General features: G+C 49.3%; 1 protein-coding gene across 1 annotated transcript in view; it reads right to left on the bottom strand.

Moving 5' to 3' along the window:
* Positions 1 to 9,408, bottom strand: part of ABHD12B (abhydrolase domain containing 12B) — a 35,878-nt gene extending 26,470 nt beyond the window's left edge. The window contains exons 1-3 of the mRNA XM_083618825.1: positions 9,207 to 9,408; positions 2,507 to 2,640; positions 811 to 913 (exon numbers count right to left, since the gene is read on the bottom strand). Coding sequence (XP_083474951.1) covers positions 811 to 913; positions 2,507 to 2,640; positions 9,207 to 9,319 — 350 coding nt within the window. The 5' untranslated portion in view covers positions 9,320 to 9,408. The remainder of the gene's footprint in view (positions 1 to 810; positions 914 to 2,506; positions 2,641 to 9,206) is intronic.
* Between the last annotated feature and the right edge of the window lie 1,927 nt (positions 9,409 to 11,335).

The raw sequence follows: 11,335 nt of genomic DNA on the forward strand, positions 1-11,335 counted from the left end.
GAAGGTAAACGGCGTTTCCGTGCACTGCTCTGGTTCGCCAGAAGCGGCTTAGTCATGCTGGCTGCATGACCCAGAAGCTGTACGCCGGCTCCTGTGGCGTTCGTACGGAGCCCCCTGTCGTCTCACGGACTATTGACCTGTACACCACTAATCTGCTGCCACCAACCAGGTCCACCCTGGTAAAATCACTTCAGTCTCAGTCAGCTTCTCAATTAATAAAGAAGAGTGTATTTTATTTCAGACACAAACAAAACTTTTACAGCATTCCAAATGTTGTTGCTCTTTACTTTCTTAGTCTTATTTTCCTCTCTCTATCTCTTCTACCTCCCCACACTCAAGAACCCACGGCCCTAACTGTCTCTCTAGTATCAACTACCTTTCCCAACCAGCCAACCCACAGAATCCTACCAACTACCCACCCACAACTCCCAAAGAACTCCTCCCAGAACTGGTTTTATAGTCCCACTGACTCCACCCCCCCTGGGTCCTGTCTGTGCAGCCTATTTAACTATTTCCCCTCCAGCACTCTCTCATATATGTTAACGTCACACTCCCTCGGCCAATAAAGCGAGATGAGTGCCGCAACCCCAGAGTCGGCCACGACTGGACCTAATGATCCCTGGACCCTTTACCTTTACCTATTGCTTGTTTTATGTTGCTATGCGCGTTGGCTAATGCGAATGAAGTTTTATCTATCTTATCTATCTACGGATCATCCTCAGCCCCAGATCAGATTGGGAGCGAGACTCGGAGGGTGACATGCAGATCAGCACACGGCCCCTGCCAGGCCAAGGGGCGGCCCTTACTCACCAAATCCCAATAGTGATCCCCGGTTCGGAGGTGAGATAAAAGTTCCTCGTGTGATTCAGATATACTTCGGGCTTCTGGAAATCCACCCCAAAGGGAAAAACAACTGCAAAAGAAGTTCACTTTGGAAATTTGCTCCCTGGCAAAGGCCTCGCGTTCCCCATGCGCCCCCAACACTTGTCAATACCATGATAAGCGGGTGAGGAGCATCTCTGCTTTATGACTTCGAATGAATGGGCAGCAAAACCAAACCACGCGTGACATGGCAGAAGTGGACAACGGAAAGTTTTCTTCCCTCTCTCTGAGAACTAGGACTTGTGGACATCCAGAGGAAGATTCAGGACAGATGGAAGAAATGACCTCCTCATCTACAGGGCACAGTTACACTGTGGAACTCCCTCCCACAAGACAGCCACGAACTTGGAAGCAGATTGGAAGAATTCATGGAGGAGAGAGCTGCTAGCAGGCTCAAGAAGTACTGAAAAGCGTTAAAAATACTCAATTAACTGAGGTTCTGCCGCCCTAGCAGAAGCCTGCCCCCCGTAATGTCGTCTTGGGGGGGGGGGGAATCTCCCAATTTAAAAAATCCTGGCTGTACTCATGGAAGAAGCGAGAGAAGCAGCCAGAAGTGGATTCGCATCCATAGCACACACTCAAAGATACAGAGGTTTCCACAAGCCCAAAAGGGACTGACGGCCTCTGGATTAAACCATCCATTTCTGCAGCCTAGACAGAACACAGCGGCAGCATGTTTGCAAAGAGCTGCAGAATATGCGCACTGCCTGGGCGGCACTGGCTCCCGGTGGAGTACAGGGTCAGGTTTAAGGTGCTGGTTTTGACCTTTAAAGCCCTATGCGGCCTAGGACCCACGTACCTATGGGACCGCCTCTCCTGGTATGCCCCACGGAGGACCTTAAGGTCCACAAATAACAACACTTTGGAGGTTCTGAGCCTCAAGGTGGTTAGATTGGTCTCAACTAGGGCCAGGGCCTTTTCAGTACTGGCCCCGACTTGGTGGAACGCTCTGTCCCAAGAGACCAGGGCCCTGCGGGACTTGACATCTTTCTGCAGGGCCTGCAAGACGGAGCTGTTCTGCCTGGCCTTTGGTTTGGACTCAGTCTGACCCTTATGTCTTCCCTCCCCTTACGGTTTTGATTTATGGGCTACTTTTAAAATTAGGCTGCACTTTAAATTGCATTTTAACTTGTATTTTAAATTGGTTCCCCCCCCCCATTATGTTTTTACTGTAATTTTACTGGTGTTAGCTGCCCTGAGCCCAGCTCTGGCCAGGGAGGGTGGGGTATAAATAAAAATTGATAATGATAATAATAATAATAATAATAATAATAATAATAATAATAATAATAATAGATGGAGCAATGTCTTGACTCAGCTTCCTATGTTCCTTTGCTCCCAAGACAAAGCCTGTTAAGATCTTCCTCTCCTGCAGTGATGACTCCGGCCGGCAAAAACCTTCCTATTCAAACAGGCCTTTGGAAACAGACATGCAGGAGATCTTGACCCCTGGGCAGCTGTCAGGGCAAACCGGCTTAGTTTGAGATAAAGACAATGCAGTTTGATACCAGGCAAACCCTTGATCAGCAATTGATTTCCAGAAGTTCAGCCAGCCTCTGGAGAAATCTTTGCTGCGGCCCGTTTAAAGATCCCAAGGCAGGCAATAGGCAGAGAGAATACTTACGGAAATTAAGAAAGACGAACTTTTGCAGCAGCGAAGGGAACATGCGGATGATGAAGGGGATGGAGGCGTACAAAATAAATACATTCAGGACCAGCGTCTTGATTTTACTGGCTTGGAACCAGTCCAGGAGCCCCCTAAAAGATAAAGAGGTAAAGAAATAATGATATTGGAAACTGCTATATATAATTACTAAGAAATTCAGATGGAAGAGATTTGAGGAAGTCAAATAATATGTTTATGAAGATGGATTTTAATTAATTAAGTAAGTGTTAGTGTAGTGATGATTTGTTGTATTTTATGTTTTATATTCTTTTTTTCTTTTTTCTGTTTTATTTTTTTTTCTTTATTACTGTCAACCTTTTCTTTTGTTATATCTATGTATGGAAAATAATAAATATTATTATGGGAGGGGGGGAGATAAGGAGGTAAAAAGACTTAAATGAGCAAAGAAAGGACAGCGATAATTATTTCCATATTATTTTTATTTATTGCATTTCTATCCCCACCTTTCCTCCAGTAAACTCCAAGCGGCCTAAATAAGTTTTCCTCCTCCTCCTCATTTAATCCCAGCAAAGGTAGGAGGTAGTTTTGGCTGAAATGTTGTGACTGATGAACCAAGGTCACCCACTGACCTTCATGGCAGATTGGGAGATTTGAACCCTGGTGTGTTGGCTTTCTTATCACTATTTTATTTTTTATTTTTTTAATGATGAAAAATTGATGAAGATGTGGCCATTTGTTTAAAATTTTGTTGACAAGGCCAGGAATATTGCTTGCACCCGAGGAGTACATATAGCTCAATGAGGATAAAATTTGGTGGAAACCATGTGTTTTAAAGAAAAAGTGGCTTATGAGCAATAGTGGCTTTCTCACAAGCAAAACAAAAAAAAATTTTTCCTTCCAGTAGCACCTTAAAGACCAACTAAGTTAGTTCTTGGTATGAGCTTTCGTGTGCATGCACACTTCTTCAGATACACAGGTTGATGGACTTCCATTTCTCACAAGCATACGTCTTTTTTAAGAGTAGAATAAGAAGACGCAGAAGTTTTAATTATAATTATAATTTAATTATAATTAATAGTCAAATTTGTCTGCCCGGGCCTCTGCCTGGCTCTGCAAAGCCCTGCCTAAATCTGCCCTCGAGTGCCACTCCTGCAGGAGAGCGATGACACGAGACGGGGCCTTCTCAGTCGTGGCACCTCACCTGTGGAACTCCCATCAGAGCGACATTCAGTCTGCCCTCAATGTCAAGATATTGAAGAGGAGGCCAGTGTCCGATTTATTTGGCCAGCCATACAGACCACACAACAGATGTCAAATAGATAAACAACTATAGGGCTTTTAGAAGACATCCCTGTATGGAAGTTTTTTTACGTTTGGGGTTTTATACTGGTTTTGTTGGAAGCTGGGGCAACCCAGTCAGATGGGCAGCATATAAATTGTTGTTGTTGTTCTTGTTATCGTTGTTGTTTGGTTTTAAATTACCTGTATAATTGTTTCTTTTATTTCTGCAGTTTGCTGCCTTGTGCAAGATACTAAAGAGTTTTGTATAAACAAACAAAATAAATACATTCTTTAGCTGCAATTCCTACACTGTAGAGGGTTGGACTAGATTAGCTAACCACCTCCCTCCTCCGTCTTGCTAGATTTTTACACAAGAGATATGCAGATACTGCTCTTAGCTTCTGATGCAACAGTTGGCTCAGCAAAGGTCTGGGCCCACACATAACCCAGCTGACAAGAGATTTCACTTTGAGGGTGCTTTGGCAAGGCACCAAAACACACCCAAGAGGCAGCCAAATCACAACTGCAATAGTCAGCTTCCAAATAAGCAGAACTCGGTTGAGTAACACCTGATAACAACACCCCCGGAGCTCACATTGCCCTTGCTCCCTACCCTTAGGTATTGGCAACACCACAAACTCCAAAAAGCTGTCAAAGCACTTGCACACTCCCAGCATGTTGTGACAGAGTCAGATGCAGCAAGTGCCTATTGCCCAGCACCAGTGCCGTCACTCGCACGTCTTCCTCTCTCATCTCTGGAGGCAGTTCTGCAGCTGTTCCCACCCTTTTGATTTACTGAAACAGCTACAGGCCGTCTGTCGTAATAAACAGCAAGGGGTTTCGCGGGATAAAACCAAGAAAATAAAACGGCAAAATGTCACAGCGGATCCCAAACGTTGCTGAATTTATTTACTTAGTTACAGTGGAAGATGCTTTAGTGTGTGAATCGAGGGCCAGATCAGAGTGGCCTGAGAGTTTTATTATTTGTTTGTTTCTTACGTTTATGTCAAGGCGGTGTACGTGGTTCTCCTCACAACAACCCAGAGGGAGGTTAGGCTGAGAGAAGGTGAATGGCCCAAGTCCATCCAATGCGCTTCATGGTTGAGGGGAGATTCGAAAGCCAGAACTTCCAGGCCCCAGTCCTGGGTTCGAATCCCCACTCAGCCATGAAGCTCATGGGGTGCCCTTGGGCCACCAGAAGACAACACAGTTTACATAGTAAACTGATCAGGGCTGTGACTCTTGACAGGCCCAGAAAAAAGTTGCTCATGAAGGCTAATTATTTTAATTACAGCTTATCACCTGGGCCTATCTGTAGGCAGGCATTTCAGCATGAGAAATAACGCTGGAGCCCAGCTCTGTGCATTTGTATGGAGGGAGATTATTTCCCACACAGTCCGGCTGCTCTGAGGTGGAGGGAGCAACAGTGAGAGGCTCCTGTAGGAACCTCAAACTTTTGTACTGCTGGAATGAAGCTTACGGGTCAAATTGAATAAGACTCTGTTGCTCCCCCCACAATTGCCTCCTTTTGTTCTCCTTCCCCTCTGCCACCATAGCAAACTCTGTGAGGGCAGGATTTTATTTTTTTACACAAATACACACACATGGAGGGGAGGGTGCCCAGAGCATGTGCAGAGTGCCCTGTCCATGCAACTGACTTGCCCCCCACAAAAAAATATCCCGATATTAACAGAAGGCCTCTGTGCCAGATGGAGAAGACAGAAATGGGAGCGAGGCAGGAGGGCATGGAAGAACATAAATGCACTCTGCACATTCCCAGAGCCACTCAGCTAACCCTGAAAACCAGCCCTCGGCACGATTGCCCTCAATTCCCTAGCCCCAGAGTAGCAGGGGGCAAAGAGGAAGGAGGAGGGGGGAATGCAAGGTAGCATTGCAGAAGCCCAGGCCACAAGTTGTTGTTGTTGTTTAGTCGTTTAGTCGTGTCCGATTCTTCATGACCCCCTGGACCAGAGCACGCCAGGCACTCCAGTCTTCCGCTGCCTCCCACAGTTTGGTCAAACTCATGCTGGTAGCTTCAAGAACACTGTCCCACCATCTCGTCCTCTGTCGTCCCCTTCTCCTTGTGCCCTCCATCTTTCCCAACATCAGGGTCTTTTCCAGGGAGTCTTCTCTTCTCATGAGGTGGCCAAAGTCTTGGAGCCTCAGCTTCAGGATCTGTCCTTCCAGTGAGCACTCAGGGATGATTTCCTTCAGAATGGAGGGGTTGGATCTTCTTGCAGTCCATGGGACTCTCAGGAGTCTCCTCCAGCACCGTAATTCAAAAGCATCAATCCTTCTTTATGGCCCAGCTCTCACTTCCATACAGGCATGTGCTAATTTTAAATAGTTGTTGCTGTTAATCTATTGCATTTATATCCCACCTTTTTTCTCCAAGCAGCTCAAGGTGGCACATATGCCCCCCCTCACTTAATCCCCACAACAGCTCTGTGAGGTAAGTCAGGCAGAGAGAAGGCAGGGACTCACCCAGGGTCACCCAGGGAGAGCTTCGTGGGCGGGTGGAGATTCGAACCTGGGTCTTCTGAGCCCTAGTCAGACACTCTGACCTCTGCCCCACACTGGTGGAGCCAATGAAGAGGATGGGTTGCTGAGATTTTGCAAGAAGTCTAGACATTTTCGAATCAAAGGCAAAAGGGGGTTTTGGTGTGTGTGTGTGTGTGTGTGTGTGTGTGTGTGTTTAATGGGGGAAGGAGCAGAAGGTCTCATCCTGAAACAGCACTCCTGGCAGCTCTTGCAGATGGCAGACCAGAGGATTTTGGCCTCTCCTTACCTCCAGAGACATGGCCTCAGTTAAGAGGGTCCGGGAGGGAGAGCATGGGGCAAAGACCCCAGACCAAAGACCCTGAAGCCCAAAGGTCTGTCTCACCCCCATTTTTTGGCCTCTGAGCTTTTGCAAGAGCAACGGCGCTTAAGCAAGGAGCATTGCACTTCCAGGCTTGGACAGGATCCCATCAGTGGGATGGGCAGTTACAGGATGGGTACCAGCGGCCTTCGTCCCACTCGCCCACGGCTAACTGGCTGGCTCCAGAAACAGCACTGCAAATTTCCTAGTGTGCAACAGTTCACACCCACTGCGCCGCCACCCTGGGGAAATGACAGCTCTGGTTAAATCCAGGGTGCAAATAAGTTCCCCAAACACCTCCTTAGCATTAAATGCTTGCTCTGCCAAGGATTGCAGTGGAGGAGAATGAACTGTGACGAAAGCACAGCTTTTCTCTCTTGCTTGTAACACCAGCAACTTGTGGACATCAAACAAAACTGAGCCCTGGAAGATTGAGGAGAGAGAACATAATGTTGTCCTTCACTCAGCACAGTTAAATTATGGAACTCACTCGAGTCCCACAGAAGGCAGGGATGTCTCCAAAAACAGGCCACTCATTCAACAGGGAACGGAGGGTGGTGTAGTGGTTAGAGCGCCAGTCTAGAACCTGGGAGAGGCCAGGGTTCAAATCCCGCCGCCCCTCGGCCATGAAGATCAGTGGGCTCACACTCAGTTGATCACACTCAGCCTGACCTAACTCACAGGGTTGTTGTGGGGGTTAATGAAGGAAGGGGAGAATGATGTACTCATTGGAGAAAAGGGTGGACTATAAATATTATTACTGTATTACTATTATTACTATTATCATGCAATAAGTAAATCATGGGATGCGGGTGGCGATGTGGGTTAAACCACAGAGCCTAGGTCGGCGGTTCAAATCCCCACGATGGGGTGAGCTCCTGTTGCTCGGTCCCTGCTCCTGCCCACCTAGCAGTTCGAAAGCACGTCAAAGTGCAAGTAGATAAATAGGTACCGCACCTCAAAGTGCAAGTAGGTACCACTCCGGTGGGAAGGTAAACGGCGTTTCCGTGCGCTGCTCTGGTTCACCAGAAGCGGCTTAGTCATGCTGGCCACATGACCCGGAAGCTGTACGCCGGCTCCCTCGGCCTATAGAGCGAGATGAGCGCCGCAACCCCAGAGTCGGCCACAACTGGACCTAATGGTCAGGGGTCCCTTTACCTTTACCTAAATCATAAGCAAACAAACTGGAACATTGAATTTGCTCCGGGAATGTCCTGGTTTGGAAAGCTTGAATAATAATAATAATAATAATAATAATAATAATAATAATAATAATAATTTATTTGTACCCCGCCCATCTGGCTGGGTTTCCCCAGCCACTCTGGGCGGCTTCCATAGAAAACCAAAAATACACTAAAATATCACAGATTAAAAACTTCCCTGAACAGGGCTGCCTTAAGATGTCTTCTGAATGTCAGGTAGTTATTTTTCGCTTTGACATCCGATGGGAGGGCGTTCCACAGGGCAGGCGCCACTACCGAGAAGGCCCTCTGCCTGGTTCCCTGTAGCTTTGCTTCTCGCAATGAGGGAACCGCCAGAAGGCCCTCGGCGCTGGACCTCAGCGTCCGGGCAGAACGATGGCGGTGGAGACGCTCCTTCAGGTATACTGGGCCGAGGCCGTTTAGGGCTTTAAAGGTCAACACCAGCACTTTGAATTGTGCTCGGAAACGTACTGGGAGCCAATGTAGGTCTTTCAAGACCGGTGTTATGTGGTCTCGGCGGCCGCTCCCAGTCACCAGTCTAGCTGCCGCATTCTGGATTAGTTGTAGTTTCCGAATCATTGGCACCCATCCTGAAAGCCATTACAAAACTTGATGGCATGCATGCTTACTCTGATGCAATTCCCACGGTAATCAAGGGAACTTTACTCCCTAAAGCACGTTCCCCTAACCTGGCGCTTCCAAGATGTTGCTAGACAACTGCTCCCAACATCCCTGACCCTTGTCCCGGCTAGAACACTCTGCCCTGAAGCTCATTCTCATCCTACCCGAGCCTGCAGGGTTGTTCGAAACACAAAACGGGGACTAAACGAGGAAAAGCGGCGGGGGGGGGGGGGGGTAGAATTGTGACAAGCAAATTCCTTTTGGCCAGTGCTGAATCCTGCCATCTTTCCTCTCTCCCTGTTGCAAGCATCGCCAAACTCCCCGTTCCCAAACACCCCTTTTCAGGTCATCGCGCGCGCGCTCCGTTCCCATTTCCAGCCTCTCTTGAAAACAAACGATGCTCAAAATGCATGTGACCTTATTTTTTTTTGTCTGAGCCTGAAATAAAAACAAACCCCTTCTCCTCGCCAGCGCATGATGAAAACCGGCAGCAAGAGAGCGAGGAAGCGAGCGGATGGGATGGCGGATGGAGGCGGGGAGCGCTCAGAGCCTCGCCGGGTGGAGAGGCGCAGGTGCCCGGGGCGCGCAAAGCGGGGCGACTTAGAATCCTGGCACGGTAGCCTTGCAAGGGACCCCCAAAGGCCATCCAGCCCAACCCGCTGCAATGCAGAAATCCCAACTCCACCAACCTCTGCCTCCCGCGATGGAGAGGCACCCCAGCTCCCTGACTTACCCGGCAGGTTGCCGGGGGCCCCTCGATGCGGACGCGGCCTGTCCCAGGTTGGAAGAGGCGGCGATCCCCTTGCCCTGCGCCCCCGAAGGCGCCTCCTGGGCGCGCCGCTTCATCCTTCGCCAAGCCGAGCCGCCTGCTCCGGTTCCGAGTGCGCGGCGGCGCCCGCGGAAACGCCTTCTCCCGGTCTCCCTTCGCAAGGGGCGAGGCAAGGGCGGAGCGCGCCTCTCGCTGAGGCGGTGCTCGCCTGCCCGCCTGCCCTCTCAGGACCGGGTCCGAGCTCCCACGTCGCAGCAGCCTGGTAGACTGCGCCGGCCGCTGGCGGCTCTTCTTTTGACTGCCCGCGCGGCTGCGCCCAGTGTCACTGCTGATGCAGGACATCGATAAAAAGAAAAAAATATTAAAAACACCAGCCCAAAGCCCTGCAGCACCTGAAAGGCATGGAAGCTTTCAGGAAGTCTGAACTGACTTCTGCTGCCACTGTTTGTGGGGCTGCCCTTGACAGTGCTTTTGCTGGGTTTGTCTTTATTTATTTTTTAGTTCTTGTGAAGCACCCTGGAAGTTTTTACGTGGTGAGTGGTAAATGGAAACCATTTAAAGCAGCGTTCCAGATGTTTGGGACTACAGCCCCAGCCAAAGCAACTGGAGGGCATCAAATTAGCAAAGACTATTTAAAAAAAAAAGATTGCATAACAGAAACCACAGAGCAAGTCTGGTATAGGAATCAGTGGCGTAGCGTGGGGGGTGCAGGGGGGGCCGGCCGCACCGGGCGCAACATCTGGGGGGGGCGCTCGCACTCGCAGCTCTCTGCCCCTACCTGGCTCACTCACTCTCTCTCACTGCAGTGCTGGCTGTGCGAATCCGATCCGAGCCACCGGGTCACCGCCCACTGTGGAGGGGGTGGGTGCCAGGCCTGCGGTGTGGAGAGAGGGCGAGGGACTACCTGGGGGAGGGACAGTGCAGCGGCCGCCCAGCACAGCGCTGAGCGCGGGAGAGAACCACACCAGACTGGCCCAGGCAGCAGCAAGAAGAAGCTGGCAGCGGCAGCAGGTTAGGGGTTAGGGGGCGCAAATTACTTGCCTTGCCCCGGGTTAGGGGGCACAAATTACTTGCCTTGCCCCGGGTGCTGACAACCCACGCTACGCCGCTGATAGGAATTGAAATATACTCAGAGTCGCAAAGTGATTTCATGCTCTTTATTCAGCTCATAGTGGTGAGGAGGAATGAATGAAAGTCCCCTCAAGGTATCTGCTTTATATACATTATTTACACAATGGGCTGCACATGATTGGCTAATTCCGGAATTCTACTGTAAGCCAATCAGGTTGTGGATTCACTTCTATCTGGAGCATGACTGGGTGGTTCCTGCCAACCAATCATACTGCTGCATTGTTCTAGGACCAATCAGACTGCTGCATTCTGAATCCTATTGTTCTAGGACCAATCAGACTGCTGCCTTTTGGATCCTATTGTTCTAGGACCAATCAGACTGCTGCAGTTTGGATCCTATTCAACTCAGTACATAACAGGAATATTCCCCATCAGCACCTTAGGCCTGGGAGTTCTGCCCACATGTGAGTTATTGCATTTTGCCTAGGAGGAGGCCAAACCCCAAGGCGATAAGGGTGATATGCCTGGAGCCCTGATAGGTGGAGAATATCAAAGTGTTACATCTTCCCCAAAAGTCCTTGCAGACAGCACATGCTGTCTCACAGCTGTCTTGCCATTGCAGCAAGAGGTGATCTACTGCCTCTGTTTTGTCAGTAACTCCTACTCACCTGATGCAACATCAGTTTGGATGGAAGGTGCACATGGAGAGAAAAAATGCCCTGTTGGGATGAGAAATGCCACGCAAACCCTCAACGAGAGAGGAGGCAAAGACATCTTTGGCTGCCTCTAGAGACTATCATTATTTTGCAGGAGGGATTCAGCCGCATACCTGAAATTCAAGTTTGTGCAGTTGGAAGTGGATCACCACACCTTTAAACTGAGCTTGGAAAGTTCCTTTTTAAAGAGGAGCTAACTTTACCTTTAGGGACGCGGGTGGCGCTGTGGGTTAAACCACAGAGCCTAGGACTTGCCGATAAGAAGGTTGGCAGTTCGAATCCCCGCGACGGGGTGAGCTCCCGTTG

This window comes from Podarcis filfolensis (assembly GCF_964270895.1).
Source record: "Podarcis filfolensis genome assembly, chromosome: 1".
Classification (NCBI taxonomy): domain Eukaryota; kingdom Metazoa; phylum Chordata; class Lepidosauria; order Squamata; family Lacertidae; genus Podarcis; species Podarcis filfolensis.